Consider the following 22,698-nt stretch of genomic DNA (forward strand, 5'->3'; position numbering starts at 1 on the left):
ATTTCTGCGCAAAAAATGCACTTATAACTAAGATCTACACCTAATACTATATTTTAAATGAATTCAGCGCATTTTTTGGTGCTCTATTCCTAAAATCTAAGCTTAATGTAACTTTAGCAAATTCAGCAAATCTCCTTAATATTGAATATTAATATTATTTACATATTATTACACAAACTATGCAGTTTAAACCAATTCAGCTTCATTCAGCATATATTTTGTTATTTAAAAACTAATTCAGCACGTCTATTAACAATTAGTTCTTCACTTAATTTCACTGTAATAATAGTTAAAGAAAATAAATATATTTTTTTTTCAATTCAGCGCTGGGAAAACAAAAATTAGTTAATTTCAGCTGGCGTTAATCTCCTCATAAAGCTTATAAATGTTGAGCACATCGAGAATTTCTACTATTCGAAGCACACTTTGAAACTCTCAATGCTTTAATAAATGTTTTTGGTAATTCAGCGCTTTAAGCACCATATTATCTTATATTCATCAAGCCAAAATCTACTGATACTGCTCTCTTATATAAAACACATTGAAAGAAGTTATACTGAGTAGTAATTATACTGCTTACTTTATATTCCGCAGCGCTTAAAACAGCATATTACCATATATTCAGCAAGCTTAAATCTGCTTATTCTGTTTTTTTGTATAAAATACATTGAGAGTAGTTATACTGAAAGTTACATAATTCTATGCAGCTAATCAAAATCGTGTGAAATACATACATACATATGTGCTCTCTTAAATAATAAATTCAGCACTTAATACTACAACAACTTTTTAAATTTCAGCAAATTTTATTTATTGGACGACGAACATTTTTTTCTTTCTAGCAACCTTTCTATAGCGCGAATACTTAGATTCAGCTAATTCAGCGCTATCAAATTTATGATAACTTGAAAAAAATCGTGTAATATTTATTTAATTAAGTTTGTTTTTAATTCAGCACTAATGCATTTTGTTCAAAAAAGAAATTCAGCTCATTGTTTTTAACATTATTTAAACGGAAATAATGCTAAATATACGATTTTCGAAGTATTGCATAGACTCAGACACAATTTTACTGGAAAATATACGTTTGGTCGACAGAAATATTTTTCTTAATTCTAGCAGTCATTCTATAGTGTAAATGCGTGTATTCCGTTAATTCAGCACCATCAAATTTTTGTTATCTGGCCAGATAATGTTTATTTCATTGTATTTTTTTTAATTTAATGTCATTTTATTAAAAAAAAAGATATTCAGCGCATTATATTTAACTTTATATAACTGGAAGTAATGCTGAATATACGAATTTTGAAGTATTGTATAAGCTCAGGCGCAATTTTACTTGGAGATATACGTTTGGTCGACAGAAATATTCTTCTCAACTCTAGCACTCATTAGTAGTGTAAATACTTGTATTCAGCTAATTCAGCACGATAAAATATTTGATATCTGGCCAAATAATATTTAATTAATTATACTGTATTTCATTCAGCGCTATTACATATTTTTAAACATATTCAGCGCGTTATATTTATCTTTATATAACTGGAAATAATGCTGAATATGCGAATTTCGAAGTTTAGACAGAGTTTTACTGGAAGATATACGATTTGTTTGAAAAATACGCTTCATTTGATGAGAAAAAGCTTTAACCGTTAATGTGACAGTAAAAAAAATACAAAATTTCGAAAGCAAAGCAACAAAAAAATTCGTACAAATTCAAATTTGAAATAAATAAGAAAATTACCTTCGTCTAATTTTTGGTGTTGTTCTAATAAGTTGAAATTTGTTTTGAGTTTTACCAAATCAAGAGATTTACACACAAATATATAAAAAAGAAAAAGAACACAAAAGCAGAGTAAAAATTTAGGTATCAGATACATATTTTTGTTTAAATATTTTCGACAAGAATTTGGTTGGTAAACAAAAAGGTATAAAATCGTTTTCCTTTCTCAAGTAGAAAACTGAAGATTTCCAACAAAAGAAGTGGGCAATCGCAAACAGCTGCCGGGTATTAGCAAACACTAACTCAAAAACGGACTACTTACTCGATAGAGTTGCTGGAGATGCAGCTAACGGTCATGTCGGCGCAGCCCTCATCACTCGGCGACACATCCGACTGTGTGGCTGGCTCTGCTGTGGGATCTGTTGCTTTATTGTAGGTGCCTATGGTGAGTGAAAACAGATAAAAATAACTTTATACAGTGACAACATCAGTACAGCGCTTACCCTGCACCAGCTTCAAGCACTTCATCATCAACTCCTGCTCTCTTTGATTGTACTCCCGTTCGGGCACAATCTGTTGTGGATCCTTAACGGGTGTCTGTGGTGATGGCGGTATGACCATATGTACCGGTGAGGTGGCGGCACGCGCTGCCAAATTACAGACGTCCTTCTCTGTTTTGGTTGTGGGATTTGGATTTGTATCCATGCCGAGACGTTCGCGCAACAACAGCAAATGGCGTACACGTCCCACCTCCTCGAGACGCGTCAACTTTTCCAACTCCCATTGATGATCGAAAATGAGCGAATCGCCGCGTGGCCGCCAGCCAGAGAGATTCTCCTCGCCGCGCACATAAGTCGAACTGGTATCTAAGACGCGTCGCTGACGTCGTTGCACACCTTTTTCCGCCACGCGTGAGAGAGAGAGAGAAAGAAAATGAGCGCATTAGTTGTGAGCTTTTTGTGAGCGCGTAGCGAAAGCGGAACTTTTGAAGCTTCTCAACAGTTTATTTTTATTTTTTATAAAGAAAATTTGTAATAATGAGCTATTGTATTCGATCTGATAATTGCATGATTAGCTGCTTCAAGCATTAGATGGTAAACAACGCTTTCGAACGGCAAATAACAAACAACCAACACTACGTTAAGAATTTCTACCTGGACTACCTGCTTCAGAGGCTCTACGCAATGACAACTCATACACGCCAGACAAACGATTTGCTTCCGGATTGCGATACTGTCCGGAGAATAGATGTTTCAACGAACGTGGACCGGTGCGTGCATCGCGTCCGTAAATGACCATGCTGAGGTCTTTGGTGATTATAGCAGGGCGCGCACAGTTCTCGAGCTGCAAAATAAATTGGATTAATATAAAAATCGTTTTTTGGCATATTCAGCACATATTCAGCGTATTGCATATGTTTATGAAATGAATTTAGAACTTTAAATGTACATGATAAGTGAATTTTTATTATATTTAGACAAATGCGAACCAATTCAGCTCAATCAACATTTTGTAAGCCCCGAGTTATTAATGACAGAGGTCATATTTATGATATTTAGTAAAGGCTTTTATTTAATTAATAAATTCAGCACTTATTTAATGAATAATTGTGTACCTGCTATGAAAAAACATTCAACGTATAAAGTTACTGAAAAATTTCAAAGTGTTCAGCGCAAATTCAGCAAACATTATTTGTCAGTTTTGCAATTTTTTGCAATATTAACTGCTTTTTAAAACATTTCAAACAAAAAAAAAACATTGTCAGCCAATAGTTTGTTGATTCAGCGCAAATTCAGCATATGTAAACATTATATTTTTGTATTTCAAAGTATAGTATTCACTATTAAACAGGTTTTTATGACAAAATATTCAACGTGTACAGATATTGAAAATTTTCATTGCATTCAGCGCAAATTCAGCAAACATTATTTAGCATTTTTGCACTATTAACTGCTCTTTAAAACATTTCGAGCAACAAAATACTTTGTTAACCAATTGTTTGTTGATACAGCACAAATTCAGCGTATGTAAATTTTATATTTTGGTGTTGGAAAATATATTATTCACTTCTAAACAGATTTTCATAATGACAATATTAATACATATTATCTAAATTTATTCAGCAACATATTTCCAAAACTTTGCGCTTGTTATTACTAATTCAGCGCAAATTCAGCAAACATAATTTTGCAATATGAAAACATTTTGAGCAACAAAATACATTGTTAACCAATTGTTTGTTGATTCAGCACAAATTCAGCGCATATAAAGTTTATATTTTTGTATTCGAAGTTATATTATTCACTATTAAATAACTTTTTATAATGGCAATATGCATATACATTATATAAACTTATTCAGCACACATTCAGCAACTCATTTACAAGACTTTGCGCTTGTTATTATTTTTTGAGTCACTGTAACAAAGTAAATTACACAAAACTTACCTCCAAATAAGCACTCAAAGTAATGTAAATTGTCTCGCCAGCCTGTGTAACGCGATTCAGCAGAGTGGAATTGTGTAAGCTCGAATCCCAAGCAGCTTCGAAACGATAGAATGAACGGTCATCGCCGGGTACGTCCAAAGTTTCACCGGGGAACAAGCCCAACGACAAAACGCACGAGTCCTCATCCAAGTCATCCGAAGATTCGGGCGTATTGCGTATACGTCCAACGACTAGCTCACGTATATCGCGCCATTTCACTTCGGCTGTCGGTTCGTGTACGATAGTGATACGTATGCGGCGTTGTATGCCCTGATGGAGTAGGAATAGACCACGGCATGGAAGATCGTCGCTATGCTCAACCACCTGTTGGGTAGGAAAACAAGTTGTAGAAAAATTTACCTAGGCAGTAGAGCCGCCGAAAGTAATTACACATACCGATGGCACATATTCGCCATTCGGAGCCAATTCGCATATTTCAAACCAAACCAAGACGTCATGCTTGGCCAAAACTGTTGACGTCGATGGGCATGGCAGTGGCCCAAATTTGGGACTGCGCACCGGTTGGCTTATGGGAATGCTTGGTGGAAGCATGCGACGTGGTGGTGGTCGCGAGACAAATTCTTGCTTAGCATCCTTATGCAAAGGATGTGTTTGGTAATGTCCGAAGATCTTAAACATGATCGGTTGTGTCTTCAAATATTCAATAAACGATTTGGTAACTGGTACAGTAATCTGCAAGCCAATTGAGAGCATATTAATAGAAGTAGGCAATTGAAGAGGCACTACAACCGCTTACATTTTGCACATGGTAGAAGCCAAGTGGTGCGCCCGATGCAGAATTCTTGACCGGTTCGGTGGAGAAAGCCTCCTCGTGACGATGCAAGAAGCTGCGCAAAAAAAAAGTATAAGCTTATTATAAAAGCAGCTCGCTTGACACGAACACAACAGAACTCACTTGAACTGACAGAAAATATCAGCATATTCAGCGCCTATTCCTGTAGCTTGTAGTACGGTTACGCGGAATGTGAACTCTTTGCCGACCTGCAAATGCTCGCCGGGCTCTTCATTGGCTTCCTGGCACTCAGAAGCTGAGTTTGAATCAATGCCACGTCCGGAATCAGCATCCTCAAGTTCTATTAAATTTTTATTTAGCAAAGTCAAGCACCAAATCGATTTAGTGCATACACCTACCTTCAAGCTTGCTGTCCAAACCACCGTTATCGATATAACGCTGCACATCATCCTTCTCGTTCAGAGCGCGATACTTTGGCTTGGCATCATCTTCGTTGAAAACTAAGCGCGCCGATTGCTTAACGCCATTATTGAAGTCAATGGACTCCTCATCCTGCAAAAAAGTGAACGAGAGCGCGTAAGTTTAAGTGCGTTTATGTCTAATTTTCAAAAATATTCACCAAAACTGGTTGCACCGCAACGCGCAAGTAGCCACGCACATCGCCACGTTCATTAACAATAGCCACCTTATGCACCAATGGCACCGGATATAGCAGATTACTCAAATAGATGAACGAGCGTCCGACCATACGGAACCAGGGAAAGCGATCATAGAAGGGATCGCCGCCTGTGAGACTCTCCACATTGTAATCCGGTGAAGTAGGGCTGAGCTCAGCCTCGTTGTGATACATTTCGCGCATTAACTCCAAGCGTTGTCTAAAGACGAAAACGGGAAGAGGCAACGGTACAGGTGGTTAGTGTTGAAAGTGGTGTATTTTAGGCAGAAAAACTTGATAAGCTGGTGCAATTTAGGCGCAAAACAAGAAAATTGAAAAATAAAATCTTGAAAATTTATGCAAATCAAATGAAACAACATTTAAGACCATATTGGTAATGAGTTGCTGAGTATGAAGTCATGCATTTTCAACTCAATCTTGCTTTGGAAATATGAAATTTAAATACAGTTCAATAAATCTATGCTTTGCAGATCTGCATTGATTTAGTTTAGAGATCCTTGCACTGCATTTAAGCGTAAACAAAGCTTTTCTCGAAGCCTTGTACTATAATTTATATAGAGTTGAACTTGTGGAACACTACAAATTGTTTAGAAAACTTGTTAATTGATATTCAGCAGCTCATGTTATGGCGTTCCTCAAAGGCACATTTATCTTTTACAACACAAAATTTATCATTTACAAACAACATAAAGGCATATCTACGAATAATTCACAAAAAAATTAAATTATAAAACTTATTTTTAAGCATAAAGCAATTTCTTTCACAAACATAAAAATACACACAAAAGAATATATACTCAAAATAAGTTTAAAATCGTGCAAGACATTCAGACAGCAAATAATTATTTTTTTATTACTTTTCTTTCCTTGAATAAAAAGTTTAGAGCGCTACTTCTAAGTATTTCTTGGAACAAATTCGAATTTCCCCTTCATTCAACTTCTTTAAAAGTTTATAAGTCCTACGTTTAGAACTCCTAAAGAGTTTCATTTTTATGGGAAGCTCTATAAGTTATTTTGAAACCGTTCTTATTGAAACTAAAGACGGTCAACATTGGGAAACTCATGCATTGTCTATACGACGTTCTCGAGAAAAGCAAGGTAAACAAAATTAAAACCCGATGGAACGAGCTACCTGGGAGTTAAACTGCAAAAGTCATGTGTACTGAACGGAGAACGGAAGTAAACAAAATTCCTAATGGCGTTCGATAGAAGAGACTGTAGGAACATCATCGGATTACTAACTGATCACTGTCTGGTGGCGACACACGCCGGCACGATGGGACTGACAGATTGAGAAGACACCAGAAGGCACCAGAGAAACAATGGACCATCTCTTGTGCACTTTTCCTGTATTGGCCAGACTACGCTGTAAGCACCTGGGGTCCCCACGATATGATACAGTGTAGGAGGTATCGACAGTGAGGTCGCAGTATCTGTTAAAACTCGCGTCAAGCGCAGCCATCCTAAACGGTGACTACTTCTCTTGGACTTAGCAACGGTACCCCACGGTATGATACACAGGAGGAGGTATCGATAGTGAGGTCACAGAGTCTGTTAACACTCGCGCGGACATCTTAAGCTCTATCTGGTATCGCAAAGAACCAAACTGGTCTTTGCGTGGCTAATTGGCCTTCCAGATTAACCTAACCAAAAGACGGTGAACGCAGTGGACGACCAAAAGAGATCACCATCGTTTCACTCCAAAGCCCACAAAATATTTTTGGATGATCGTAAAGTGAAGTTGCTCGAAATAATAGGCACCTCAGAGATATAAGTTGAAGGTGTACATCTTATCATTTACGAATATTTGGTTATGAGAAAGCGCTCTGGGTAAAGTGGGTGCCGCGCGGGCTCGGTTATGATCAAAAATAACGACGAGTTGATGATTCGAAACAGTGTTTGGAGACATGCAAGTTAATAAACCCAAGCTCTTCCGTCGATTTGTGACAATGGATAGAATATGGCTCCCGAAGTCCAATCGACAGTCATCCGAGTGGGCAGTACACAATGAACCCGCTCCAAAGCGTGGAAAAACGCAACAGTCGGCTGGCAAGGTTATGCCGTCCGTATTTTGGGATGCTAATAATTGTTATTGACTACCTCGAAAAAGGAAGGACCATCCATAGCGACTATTACATGGCGTTATTGGATCGTTTGAAGGTCGAAATCGCCGAAAAGCGATCGCTTTTGAAGAAAAAGAAGGAGCTGTCTCACCAAGCCAATGTACTGTGTCACAAGTCAGTGAAAACGATGCCGAAAATCCATGAACTTGGCTTCAAATTACCTTTGCATCCACCATGCTTTCCAGATCTGGCCCCCAGCGATCAGATCTCAAAGAATCTCAAATGTTCACTGGGAATAAATTTTTGTCGAATGAAGAAGTGATCGCCGAAACTGAGGCCTATTTTGAAGCAAAGGACAAATCGTACTACCAAAATGGTCTCGAAGAGTTGGACGGTCGCTATAATCAGTGCATCACCTTGGAAGGAACTATGTTGAATAAAAAATTACGAATTTTGCCAAACAAATGTGTTTTACTATGGACTATGGCCGAGGATCTTTCAATTGACCTGTTACAATATTGAACTTGTGGAATACTAAAGAGAGCTTCGAACTTCCATAAACTTAAACTTAACACAAAAACTATAATAATATAATATAAAAATAGATATATAAACACATATGTTTATAAGTTTAAAGAAAAAAACAACAACAACAGAAAAAAGAGTATAGCAAGCTTGAGCTTTCCAAATATTACGAATTTAAAAATAAAGACCTCGTTGTAGCGAAAATGAAAGCAGACCTAGATGGCATTAAGTTAGCCAATGAAAGACGAGATGGTGAACTGCCAGCACCGGCTTTCTTCGGACTCGTGCGCACCGCCGACGAGAGGCTATCGCTTAAAGGCGCCAACAGCGACGACGACGACGACGATGATGTAGTGTTAACGTGATTTTGTATTTGTAATTGGGACTGTGGGTATGTGTGAGTATTGTCGGAATTATTTGGTGACGGGTATGCGCCGTTATACGTAGTAACTGTAGTTGCGGTATACGGTATTATGCCATCGTAATGCAGAGCCTCGGCCGTAAGCACAGCGCTATCACCGCACAGCGAGGTCGTGTCGTAAAGCATGGACGATGGTGGACTCTCCACATTGTAGATTTGGCGCATTAGCTCCAAGCGATAGCTGATGTGTTGTTGTTACAATTTTTAATAATTTTTTTTGGTATTTTGTTTTTGTTTTTGTTTTTGGTTAATTTGTAGGACAGTTAGGAATGTGGTCGGTTTGAGGGGGGCGGGGCGTAAATGTGAGGTTAGGGCGAGCAGTTTGAAGAAATTACAAAAAAAATAAAAATGAAAAAATACATAAAATTTTGTTAGTAAAGCCTAGGATATGTATGTATGTAGCTAAAATACTGTATTATTGTAGGTTATGAACAATGAAAAATGTTAGGTTAGTAAGTGATATGAGCGATATGAGTGTACGAGTGCTGTGCGCAGCGCTTATGGTGGTATAGACGTAAATATTACGGTAAATTTTACGAAATTTCGTTTACTCTTCAATTTGAAAGCTTTGAGAAAATTTAGTAGCATTTAATTTTTTACGTTGATTGCAACAGAACAACCACCATGCACGTTCCAAAAATTATAATTATATAATTTATTTGAAAATTTAATTTTACTTTGCATTTAACAAAAAAAAAAAAAAATTGTAACAAAACAAATGTGCTGCTTTACCCCTGCAGCAACTCATTGCAAATGCCTTTGAGGATCTAAATTTACAACAAAAAATATAACCTTACTAAAGACAGTGTTGTATTTTCATTCCCAAAAAAAATTAAGAAGAATTTTAATGGCCAAAATAATGTTTGCGATTTTGAAAACTAAAATTTATGTGTGAAGACATAGAACTACTCACGAACTCGCTTCCAAAAAACACAATATTTGATTGCAAATAACTGTACAAAAACTACAACTACACTTACCGCAATTTCTCCAAGGACCAATAGTGTGTGGCGCCATTCTTGGTGTCGGTCACCTCTACAGCCACAATGGTTTTCGAAACTGGTGGCGCGCCAAACTCGTCCTCGCTTTGCAATGGCGTAGCGGCTGAGGCCAGCTCAGGTGGTAGTGGTGAGTAGAGCGTGTCGGTGAGCAGTGTGAATTGGAATTGCACCTGTTTTAGACGGATTTTAGTATTTTAGGATTGTATCAAATAAAATATTGAACTCACCTTCTTTTTCAACTCTACGGAAATGGCATTTGCTTCCTTCAAAAATATGGCATTGCCCCAGAGATCGTCGCGCAATGAGGTGAATTGGTGGTAACGCCATTTGCGGAATGCCCAAGCAGCCAAGCCGGCTTCGCGTGCGGACCAGCAGGACTCATACAGTGGATTGGCTGAAACGAAAGGAAGCAAATAGTTTTGAAGACACTGTACAAAGGTGGTGCTAACGCTACCCATTTAGATGGAAAGGGTAATAGGGATAAATATGTTTTATAGAAAAAATAATAATAATAAAAAAAGCAAAAAATTATAATAATAAAAATAATAGCAAAAAATAATAATAATAAAAAAATAGCAAAAAATAATAATAAAAAAAAGAGCAAAAAATAATAATAAAAAAATAAAAAAACGCTAACTTCTGCTGTACCGAAGCTTTAATACCCTTCAGAGACTCACATTTTTTGTACAAGAAAAAAAAATTTTTTCTATCAATTTGTATGACAGCTATATGCTATAGTGTTCCGATCTGAACTATATGTTTGGAAATTAAAGTGTTACCTTGGACAACAATTCTTGCCAAATTTCGTAAAGTTACCTCGTCAAATAAAAAATTTTTCATGGAAGCACTTGACTTTGGTCGTTCGGTTTGTACCGCAGCTATGTATATGCTATAAAGAACCGATCCGAACAATTTCTTCGGGAATTGCACCATTGTCTTAGGAAATAATGTCTGCTAAATTTCATGAAGATACCTTGTCAAATAAAAAAGTTCTCCTTACAAGAACTTGATTCTGATCGTTCAGTTTGTATGGCAGCTTTATGATATAGTGAAGCGATCCAAACAATTTTTTTTGAGATTACACCACTGTCTTAGAGAAAAGTCCAAGCCAAATTTGATAAAGATATCTCTTCAAATAAAAAAGTTTTCCATACAAGCACTTGGTTCTGATCGTTCAGTTTGTATGGCAGCTTTATGATATAGTGAAGCGATCCGAACAATTTTTTCGGAGATTACACCATTGTCTTAGAGAAAAGTCCAAGCCAAATTTGATACAGAAGTCTCTTTAAATAAAAAAGTTTTCCCAAGAAGAACTTAATTTTGATCGTACAGTTTGTATGGCAGCTATATTCTATAGTTGACCGATATCGGTGATTCCGTTAAATGATCAGCGTTTTGGGCAAAAATGGTCGTGTGAAAAATTTCTAAGCGATATCGCAAGAACTGAGGGATTAGTTTGCGTATATGGATCAATGTTATGTTATATTTTACATTAAAAAAATATATTTTTTTAATATTGTTTGAAAACACATTTTCAAAACAGAGACCATTTTTGTTGAAAAAAAAAACTAAACAATTTCTTAGTACCGTATATAACGGAGACTTTCGCAAGCGTTGGCATCACTTGCATAACATTGAAAAGAGAGATACTCAAACAGCTGACAGCATGACAAAAGCACTATTACAACAGTGGCTGCTAAACTGTAAAAACTTTAAGTTGTATGAAAGAGAAAACGTGAATCACGCTTGCTCACACTGAACACGCGCATATGACTTGAAATCTATAACGGTCCTGTGGCGCAATGGATAACGCGTCTGACTACGGATCAGAAGATTCCAGGTTCGACTCCTGGCAGGATCGCACATAATAACTTTTTTTCTTTTTTAAACTTATTGTATTTTAAAACGAAAATAATAAGAAATTAATTTATTGGTACTTACTGTATAAATCTTCCTCCTGGTGGAAATCTTCGGGCGAGTAGCTGCTGTACATCGACATGGTCATCGATTGCTCCTCGACTTGCTTTTGCAGCGCATCAATGCGTGCTTCATAATTCTAAAATGAAAATAAATATTTATTACAATTCAACTACAAACACAAGCTTGCTGCCACCACGCACCTTACGCTGCTCCTCGAACTGCTGATCGGCCTGCATCTTCTCACGCTTGTACTGTTCCTCTAAATTATCCAAACGCTTCTGCATTTCGGCCTTCAAATCTATGCCCTGCTTCTCCAACAATTCACATTGCGCGAAATTCCAATCCACCTGTTGGGTGTCGCACTTCTCCGTCTCATTCTCGTTCTCGGCATTCTCAGTGATCTTATCGCGCAGTTCACGCGCCTGCTCGGGATTGGTGAAGCGAAATACATGATTTTTACCGAGTATAACACGCGAGCCGGTCTTCAACACCTCCGGTTCGACTAATTTGCGTCCATTCAAATAGACCAAAGCATCTTTGTGCGGTATGAGCGTAACGGTACTGCTACGATTTTCGAAAGTACAATGCTCTTTCAAAATATGCGAACCGGACAATTGTATATCTTGCGGCACATTGGCCTCGTGTGTGCCCAAACGCGTAATGCCGTCTTTAATGTAGTAGAGTAGACATTCCGATAAGTTCGGGTCTTCATTTAGATTGACCAAATGTGGTGTTTTCTTTGGTGAGAATACACCAACGGTATCACCATCCTCCTTGACGGCTACACCCATTTCAGCGAAGACGCTTCGCGTTGCAAGCGTATCTCTTCGGTGCGTTTTAATTTTTCCTCCCAAGTCTCGTTGAGTTCTGGTGGAAAAAAGAGTAGGAAAATAATTAGACAAAGATTGTTTTCAGCTGAGCATTAGAAAGAATGATTGAACGAATTCAATATGAGACGGATTGATGTAGGGATTTTATCTGATTAGAAAACTGGTGTATGGATTCGATAACTTAATCTGAGCTAGAGCCGACAGGCTTTAGTTTAAAACCTTTCATAGATATTTAGTTGTAGGTTTTGGGGGCTCTTCTGAAAGTTGGACGATAACGAGAGCAAAAATCTTCTTCAAAGCTCAGATTACTACCCATCACTTCTACAATAGCGATACTAGAGTAGTATAGTAGATGAAAGTCCGTTTTATATAATAATTTCAATATTAATTTTCCAAAGTAGTTTTTTAAAGATATCTAAACGCAGTTTTTGCCAAGGCCGTCTGAAAATAGGACGATAATGAGATCAAAGCTCTTTAAAAGTCTCTCAGAAGCCAAGATGAACAGTACTCTTCTAAAAAAACGATACAGCATAGCATCCTCGACAAAAAATTCTGACATAGATTATAGCCTGTTTTAACGAAAGTTGGATCTACGGAAACGGAACGTACTCAGTTCTTATCTGACCGAAGACTATTAGCTCAAAAATAATTCCAAATAATTTTTAAGGTTATTTTTTTTGGTTTCAAAACAACACTAACAGCAGGTATGAATCTTTCCTCGAAGGTGTAAAATCTTCTGAAAACATCGTCGATCGGAAATAATTTTCGAAAGAAAACCTTAGTTCAATACTGTTCAATTATTTTTGGGAGCTTTTGAAGAATCCGTTAGCCAAAAGGCCGAAGAAAAATCATTTGCTGATGTGGCCCGGAACCACATTATTATTGGTCTACTGGAAGAGTGAGATCTCGAATAAAAAACTACCAGAGCCCAATGGAAGCTCCAAGCAATCCGGGTCCACCACCGTCATGCACGAATGCCGGCTGGTACCAACGCCAAATCAAAATGATTTACAAAGCGGTTACAGCCAAGGTAGGGAAGATATACACAGGAAGACTGGTAGCGGTGGACATTAAAGACATCTCGGTCAGGCCAAGGACTCATTAAAGCCTGTGATCCAAATCTGCCCACGGAGGGTTGGAAATTCGTTAAGGTCTTCGAATCAGAATCTGACGTGAAGAACAAAAGAAACACAATGCATATCCTGCTGCTCTTAACAAAGTAATGCATCGAAAATCTGACGAAAAGTGGAGGGAGATCAACCATGGATTCACGAAGGTGAGAATCATACCTACAAGTCTGACGCCAATGCTGCAGATAACCAAGCATCGGAAAACCAGATCAATAAAGTCGAGGAGGATCCTATAGAGTCTCTCAATTGATGAAAAAATTATGAAATAAATTTTCTAAAAATTGTTTTGTGGAGTTTTCTTCCTTTACATGATGAGCCTGAAATTTTATAGAAAAAGTATATGGTTCAAACCATGCAAGGGCCGTTAGAGAGCAGCTTGGTATGCTTAATATTTTATTAATTTCTCTTGTGTTGACAAGAGCTTTTAGAAAGTTTTGAGCCTGTCTTTGCTGCACCAGAAATTTTCTCTAAAAGACTGACAATAGATATTGGTGAGTCTATCTGAGACACCTAACTGATTCACTTTACCTACAACGTAATCAAATTTCCTCAGAGCATATTGAAAAGAAGCCGCTTAGGAAACTACAGATACACTAATATTCGAAAAAAATTTATTTTTTCGAAGTGGGTCCCAACCAAAGCTTTTAATATTATTTTCGCTCTAATATTATAATAAATTACTCTTCACTCCTGCACTTTACTTACCTGCAATCAATTTTTCGCTGGCCTGCAGCTGATCCACTGCCATTTCAGTAGTCGAACCGTTGCGATTGCGTGTCTTTGTTGGCGACTTTATTGGTCCGCTGCCCGATTTGGTCATTTCATCTTCTGTATAATGAGAGAAGATATTAGATTTCTTCTTTAGTTTTGTGTGTTATTAGACATTGATAAGCGCATAGACATATACATATATATATTTACAAATATTGTAGTAGGTATGTATTGAGAAGCGTGCAAAGCGAAAGAAGAATAGTTCAAGTTTATCTGAGAAGATGGTATGTTTCTTTGTGTGTTTATAGAGCTATGTACAAAGGTGGGCGTATTTTTATATATGAGTGTTTATATTGTATGTATGTATGTGCATGAATGTTTGTGTAGTAAATAAGTTATGAGTTCAAGAGACAATCATGAAAATGTGTTCATATCCGGTTTATGTATTAAAGTGGCGGAAGCGCAAAAAATTTCGAAAAAATGTTGTTGGAAACACAATTATTTGTATATTTGCTCTGTACAAATACAAACTGCAGACGAGTACAATACATACAAATATATCGGACGTACAATTATTATATTAGATACTCGTAGTATGGCTACACTGGCGGTCATAAAAATGGGCACGGAGGAAAATACTTTTATTATCTATGCATCTAAAATAATGTGATTATGTATTCCATTTTTTATTCGGAATTTTCAATACTTTTCTAAAACAAATTAAGAACGTTGCCACCTGTTAAAACATTTTTTTTATTTAAAAAATGATCGCAGAAAAAAAGATACCTACGGACTATAAATCATTAATAATAAAATTATATTTTCATTATTTTTTAAATTTTTATACTTTTCTAAAACAAGGGTTGCCACCGGTTTTATACAAATTTTAATATAAAATAATTAAAAATGTTTTAAATACTGCTTTATAAGGTTAAGAAACATTGCATACGCTATGGCTGAAGATTGTGAGAAAGATTGCAGATAATTTTTGCAAGGGTTGCCACTTAATTAAAGAATTTAAAAATAAAAAAATTGTTACCACAATGACAAATGACTGTCACACAGTTATCAAACCGAAAATCTACTTAAGACTATTTATAATTGAAAATTTTTTGTGCAGTGTTGCCACCTGTTTAATATTTGAATGAATTTATTTCATTAAGTAAGAGAAATGGTCGGCAAAAATCCACAGCTGAACACCAACCTGGGGTGCCGATTGATAATAGATACCACACTATAACGACGATGGCGGGGACGAATTCAAAGTTCGTCCCTGTTGCAGTGGGGTGGTATCTAGCCAAGGTCTGACTTCTCAGTTGGTTGTTCGTTGCTCCTCAATAGCATAACATGCAAATAAGACGTCTTACTGTGGTTGCAGGTATTAAAAAAAGTGCAGAATAAAGGTGTCATGCGGTCCGTGCCGGCGATCAACCCGGTTCTCGGCTCTCAAACAGTCCAGTCTCGAACGGAGCTTACAGATAACTAGCGTCCTTCGAAATATGAGAGCCTAATTAGGTAGCGGAGGCTAAGCGCAAGTGAACCAGTGTAATAAAAATAATAAAGAATTAAAGGAGTCCGGATTTTCTGAGAAAAAAACCCGAAGGGAACTAGTTGTTCCCAGAAAAGAGCAGCATTCATAACGAGCTCGAAAGTAGCCGGCTCATAGACAAAAGTTAAGCTTGGTCTCGGTGTAAAGGCTGGCACTAACCCTGGAGCTAGAGCTAAGCTTCGTTCCAGGAAGGCAGCAAAAGTAAGGCTACAAAGAGATGACAAATGTGGAGCTACCAGTAGTGCATCTGCTAAAAATAGCTTACTTTTAAGGTCAGTGACCCAACGAAAGCCAGGTATGTGGAGAAGCATCATGCTATCGACCTGCTTAGAAGTTTACAAGTGCAACCGCCAATCAATCAGGAGCTTACAACTGAGCTCTAGAATTCCATTGGTTACGCGAAAAAAGTCTACTTAATTTTAAGCTTGAACCCCCAGCAGTGGCAACCAAGAGACAGAGGTCAACTAAAAGCAATACGTCGTCAGTCAAAAGGCCGAAGGAAGAGAGTGTGACACCCGCTTAATCATTTGCGGATTTGGTCCGGAACCGCATTATCATTGGTGTTCTGAATGATTGAGGTCCCGAAAGAAAAATTCCCAGAGCCCAATTGAGTTGGAGAAAGTTGCGCTGACGCTGCAGGTGCTAGTAAGCAATCCGCATGCCGACTGGTACCAAGGCCAAATTAAAATGATTGCTTTCGATGGCGAGAGATCGGTCGAACTTTGCAAAGCGGCTATACTCAAGACAGGGGAGGTATACTGAGAACTAGGTTGGTAGTGGTGGACAAGAAAGCCATCCTATCCAGTGCAAGAGTAAGGTTTGAACTCGGCCGGACCAACGCAGCCGGACCACATAATACAGCCTACATTCGTCAAGTCCTTCGAGGCTCCAGATTCTGTTGCTACTAACAAAGGAATACGAGTATGTATATCGAATTTTTGACGAAAAAAGCCGGGAAGATCAACTATGGATTCACGAAGGTGGGAATCATAACCTACAGGTCTGACGTTGATGCTGCAAGCCACCACTAGATGGCTGAAGTCGACGACGATCTTATGAAGTTGAGTGTATTTCGGAGTCTGAGCTTGCAGACAGACAAAACTCTACACCAAGAGAGAGAGAGAGAGAGAGAGAGAGAGAGAGAGCTCTTGAGCGACTTTACATTAATCCTGCAATCCGAGAAAAATATTAATTCCTTGGAAACGCTAAATATAAGTCTTATTATTTTCTTTAACTTCATGAAGTAAAAAATATCATGAAATAGTTTTTATCACGATTTTTTGTTGAAATTTTTATTTAATGTTTTTTTTTTTTTGTAAATTTTGAAATTATTTGCTATTTACCGTTACCATATTTTCGAAAAAAAATTATAGTGTCACCATTTTTATGACCACCAGTGTACTTAAGTCTAAATTCGTATATGTAAGTAATCGAAAATATTTCAATTTTGAGCACTGGAACGCAAAAGAAGCATGTCAAAAGTGTGGTTATGTTGAGAGTACGAGTACAGTTACACACACACACAAGTAGATTGCAAAAATTTTACTGTGGTTAACTTGTACATATGTTTATATTAAAAAAAATATATATATGTAGATATATTAAGTAGGCTTGGTTATATAATTCGGCGTAGTTTAGACATTAGCAAGCTTGAAAATCGCACAACAAATTTATAATAATAATAGATATTATTTGTACTCTTCAAATACGCACACACACATACACACGCGTATTTGTATGCACACAAGCGGCTGCATTTATTGGCTATTAATTGGCATTTAAGCATTTTTGAGGTTAGTTTGTTAGCTGGCCATGTACAAATAGCTTGTGTTTGTTGTTGTAAATTAAGTATTTCACTTTTTTGGTTGCTAAAAGCGTGCATTGCGCAATAATTTCCAATTTCCATTGGCTGTGTGGGTGTATGTGCGTGCGTGTGTTAGCATTTTTCGATTTCATTTGGACTAGCATGTATTTTTGAACACACATACATATGCATAATTAATGCTGTGGTTGCGGTTGCATAATAATTGCACTTAATTTGCGAGTAGTAATTATATTTTCGTTTATTTTTCATATAAAATTGCAAAGCCTTGGCATAATTTGATTAAGGAAATTGCTAATTGTTGTTGGTATACTTTTTGTTTAGCAGTTCTACTTACTATTCGGATCGCGCTTCTCACAAACCACTTTACCATCGGGCCCTAAATGAGAATATGTATAGACTATATAGGCTCGTGTTGTTCGAATTTAATTTTGTTAATGTTTAAATTAATTATAAATCTGCGTTCAGTCAATTAAGTTCATAAAATTTCAATTGAAATATGAAAATGATTTATGTGCTCAATTTTAATGATATTTTTTTGGAAATTATTTCGTTAGCATGAATTTTATGGTAGACGATTGAATAATTTATTTAATTTTTTGTGCGAAAATTTTAAAATTAAATTAAATTTTATTAATTAGCATTAAATTTTTGTGAAAAAAAAATTTTAATTTTTATTAATTATTTGTAATTAAATATTTTTTACGTAATTAATCTTTAGCGTCATTCCTTGCTCCCTTATTAAATTTTTGTGTGAAAAAAAATTAATTTTAAAATTAATTAATTTAGAATAATTTTAAATTTGTATTAATTTTGAATTGTTTGTAATAAAATATGTTTTAATTATTTGTAATTAAATAGTTTTTATGGAATTAATTTTTAGCATTAAGTTTTTGAGAAAAAAAATTATTTTAATTTTTTAATTTTTATTAATTATTTGTAATTAAATATTTTTTTACGCAATTAAGTTTTATTAAATTTTTATTAAATTATTATTAAATTTTTTAGTATAAAAAAATTATTTTTAAAATTAATTAATTTTGAATAATTTTTAATTTTTATTAATTTTGAATTATTTGTAATTAAATAGTTTTTACGGAATTAATTTTAGGCAATAAGTTTTCGAGGAAAAAAAATTTATTTAATTTTTTAATTTTTATTAATTATTTGTAATTAAATATTTTTTACGTTATTAATCTTTAGCGTCATTCCTTGCTAAATTTTTGTGTAAAAAAATAATTTAAAAATTAATTTATTTAGAATAATTTTAAATTTTTGTAATAAAATGTTTTTTAATTATTTGTAATTAAATAGTTTTTACGGAATTAATATTTAGCATTAAGTTTTTAAGGAAAAAAAATTATTTTAATTTTTATTAATTATTTGTAGTTAAATACTTTTTACGTAATTAATCTTTATAATCATTCCTTGCTATTATTAAATATTTAAGCGTAAAAAAATTATTTTTAAAATTAATTAATTTTGAATAATTTTTATTTTTATTAATTTTGAATTATTTGTAATTAAATATTTTTTACGCTATTAATTTTTAGCATCCTTATTTGCTCTATATTTAAATTTTTTATGTTAAAAATATAAAAAATTTAATACTTATTTATTTTGAATAATTTTTAATTATATAAATTTAAAGCATTCCTCTTTGCTTTTTTAGTTAATTTTTTATGAAAAATAAAAATAAATTCAAATTTTTCATTTATATTAATTAATTTTAAAATTAATTAATTTAGAATAATTTTTAATTTTTATTAATTTTGAATTATTTGTAATTAAATATTTTTTTTTGTAATTTAATTTTTAGAGTTATTCTTCACTTCCTCAATTAATTTTTGTATTTTTAAAATTATTAATTTTGAATTTTACTTTTTTGCTTTTAGTCCAATTGCTATTGCCTACTTTTTGGCGTGGGTTAGTAGTCGAATTACGGAAAGTTAGTGCGCTTCTAATTTAACTCAATTTAACTATACAATATACAATATTTTAATAAATAAGTAGAATAAAAAAACTTAAAACTAACGGTAAAATGCACGCCACACCTACCTTCTTGCACTTCAATGCCCTCGGCCTTCAAGAGATCGCGCAGCTTCTGTATCTCTTCCTTGAGCTCACGTATAAGCTTGGCATTGGCGTCCTCGTTGACAATGGCCTTGCAAACGATCTGTTTGGCGCGATCGGCATAACTGAAGAATGGAAATAAAGATGTTTTTTTTTAAATTAAAAAAAAATATATATTTTTTGTAAATATCAAATATGTTTCTAAGAAAATCTTGAGTTCATAACCAAAAAAGAAGTTCCAAAGTTTGAAAAAATTTACATAAACTTGGACGCTAGTTGTCAAAGTTTTGTAGAGGAGGGTGAGGTGGAAACATCCCGGAACTTTCTTCTACACTATCCAGCCTTTGCAAGACTGAGACACAAACATCACGGTAGTCTTATCTCCCTCTCTCTCTACAAATTTGTTATAGACTCAAAGCGCTTTGTTGACTTAAAGAGGTTTTATGATCTGCTATTTCTATCTATATATGAGTTTTCGGTACCCTGCGGAGCAGCGTTCTAAGCTGTTCCTGTTAGGACCTGTTAACCTACCTTAAAAATCTTGCATTTGAATACTAATTAGCTCCGAATATTAGCGGATTGTTTTCAGTTAGAATTTTCTCGACTTCGGCCTTACCGTTTGGATCAAGTCCGCAATCATTTGTCCAATTAGTTTGCTTCTCTGGAAATATTGTATAGTATAGAGATGTCTCAGAGTTGCAGACTTTTCGAAGCTAGAGTTAAACAGTAGGTGATATAACTACCACTATTGCCTATTTACACGGAATTTAACAATGGGTCACTATTCTTGTTTTCCACATTCCGGAAATTTAACGAGAGCCAGAGACATGATCGGCGATCTTACTCGGTTTGGATCGGTCAGTTTTGGATTAAATTTGTCATCACTGGCGCAACTCCTAGCAACAGGATTGCTTCGCATCCTCTGACCCGTGCTGGCATAGAGTTCAAACCGGGACCGAAAGAATTTGTTTACGCTAAAAGAATTCATTCAAACTGGGAATGGAGTACAAGTTGTGTGGCCGCACTACTGCGATAGGAGCCTCTGCAACCAGTTCACGCACTGCGCCGCTGCACAGACGATTGGCCAAAAAAGGACTTCTATGGTCTAAAGGAGCTCAACTAGGTATTATGACTCTTAGTGTGATCAGGAGCTGGCGGAATCGATAGACGATTCGACATTTTGCGCAATGAATGACGAAGGCCTCACCATAATTATGGGCACTTCTAATATCTTGCCGGATATTACCATCACTAGTTGTGGTCTGATAAATAGCATAACCTGCGACCTTTGCTAACTTCTAAGCTTCGCATCAGACCATCTTCCATAATTATCTCGATACAGAAACTTTCAGACCATCTGCCCGTTATTATCTCGATCGAGAAATCTTTCGACTTTACTTCTGTAGACCATAAGATGACTTCGATGACTACCAAACCGAACCTTAGCAATCAAGTGGGGACTAGATAAGCGCGACGACAACACAGATTGACAATCTCAGTGATATAATGGCAGTTTGTAAATAGATTTGCGGTTTTTTGACTTCCTGATAACAACTTTAATTCGATCTCTGTTCAAACCATATCGCTAGAGGTTGTTTGGTTTTTCCCGCTCAGTCATCATACATATATGTTGTCTGAAAGCCTTATAAGACCCTTTGAAAGTTACTCACATCTCAGAAGAGTTTGACAGTCTGATTCTTCTTTCATCTCGTTATTTTTTATTGAGGTTAGAACCATTTTAGAGATATTATAACTAACACGGACCTCATCCTGCTCTGAATATCAATTAATCTATCAAAACTAAGAGATTTTAGAATTTGAAAATCTAAAGCGAAGTCGAGGAAGGAAGATGCTTTTAACAGTTGTCTAATTGCTTGAAAATCTGAACTATTCGTTAATTTAAAAGAAAACTGCTTAAAGGTTTTGAGGTTCTCTAAGGTTTGTTTTTCATGAAACCGTTATAAATTTTATGAGCTAAATTTTCTTAAAATTACTATTCAATCTTTCAAGATACTCACCGCAATGTGCTCAATGTTTCATCGTAGTTAATGTCAGCTGGTGAGATCGCGGCAATCATGGCGGTCTTAGAGTTGCCACCCAAGTTTTCGCGCAAGAGCCAGGTCAAAACGGAGTCGCGGTAAGGTATAAAATCGGCTTTCTTTGATTTCTTGTTCTTAGAAGCCTACAAATCGAGCATGATAAAGCAGGTTAAAATAAAATATAAATGCTGGTAAAAGGCTACACTGCGGAAAATTGTATGAGTCAAATGTTTAAACAAATTGTTGTGATAATATTATGATTTTTTAAACTTTTTGAAATATTTTTACGCATTTTAAATTAAAATTTTACCAATATTATATAATATTTATTTAAAATATTTATATTTTTGTAAACATTTAAATATATAAATTTCAACCAATACAACTTTTCAAAGCACAAGGCAATTTTTTTCACTGTAACAGACATTATTTCGCTTTAGTTAAAGTTTAATACTTACAGACTGTTTTTATTTGGAAATTTTTAATAAATTTTGAATATTCACAAATTTTTTTCAGTGTACGAATTTCCAATATTGATTATACAATTTTTTTTTTTTTTTGTGCGAAATTGTTCAGCATTGGATGAATGAGAGATAAACAAGAGCAAAAAAGGCATGTGAATAGTAAAAGCTTCAAAAACTGCTGCAATAAAAATTTGTTTTAATTCGAAATTATTACTTACAATTTCGGCCAAGGCCGATATAACTTTGCCGAGTGTTGTCAAAGACTTATTGATGTTGGCACCCTCCTTTAGACGTGTGCCTTTGGCGCCTGTCGAATCCGCGCGTTCGGAACCAGCCAAATCGACCAAGCTAATTTTCGAAACCTTCTCGGTGGTCAGATCGGTCATATTGTCGTGACGACGTTGGGTAAAGAATATGGTGAAAACGGCATGTGAGCGAGAGCTGGTCTCATTCATGTTGGTAGCGGCCACGGTGCTGATGGAGTGGAGCGAGATTAAAAAAGGAGTTAGAA

General features: G+C 35.5%; 1 protein-coding gene and 1 non-coding gene across 2 annotated transcripts in view; one reads left to right on the plus strand and one right to left on the minus strand.

Annotated features, from left to right (window-relative positions):
- Nucleotides 1-22,698, minus strand: part of LOC126756646 (kinesin-like protein unc-104) — a 50,789-nt gene that overhangs the window by 9,189 nt on the left and 18,902 nt on the right. Inside the window, 20 exon segments of the mRNA XM_050469862.1 lie at nt 1,745-1,768; nt 2,046-2,163; nt 2,227-2,619; nt 2,878-3,067; nt 4,171-4,533; nt 4,606-4,902; nt 4,967-5,057; nt 5,126-5,303; nt 5,362-5,515; nt 5,583-5,838; nt 8,443-8,829; nt 9,629-9,819; nt 9,877-10,043; nt 11,591-11,705; nt 11,770-12,374; nt 12,377-12,436; nt 14,235-14,357; nt 19,670-19,809; nt 21,703-21,866; nt 22,406-22,661. Of these exon segments, the coding sequence (XP_050325819.1) occupies nt 1,745-1,768; nt 2,046-2,163; nt 2,227-2,619; nt 2,878-3,067; nt 4,171-4,533; nt 4,606-4,902; nt 4,967-5,057; nt 5,126-5,303; nt 5,362-5,515; nt 5,583-5,838; nt 8,443-8,829; nt 9,629-9,819; nt 9,877-10,043; nt 11,591-11,705; nt 11,770-12,374; nt 12,377-12,436; nt 14,235-14,357; nt 19,670-19,809; nt 21,703-21,866; nt 22,406-22,661 (4,272 nt within the window).
- On the plus strand, nt 11,438-11,510 carry Trnar-acg (transfer RNA arginine (anticodon ACG)). The gene has a single exon. It is a non-coding gene; the product is annotated as a tRNA-Arg (tRNA).

Source organism: Bactrocera neohumeralis, chromosome 4 (genome assembly GCF_024586455.1).
Source record: "Bactrocera neohumeralis isolate Rockhampton chromosome 4, APGP_CSIRO_Bneo_wtdbg2-racon-allhic-juicebox.fasta_v2, whole genome shotgun sequence".
Lineage (NCBI taxonomy): Eukaryota > Metazoa > Arthropoda > Insecta > Diptera > Tephritidae > Bactrocera > Bactrocera neohumeralis.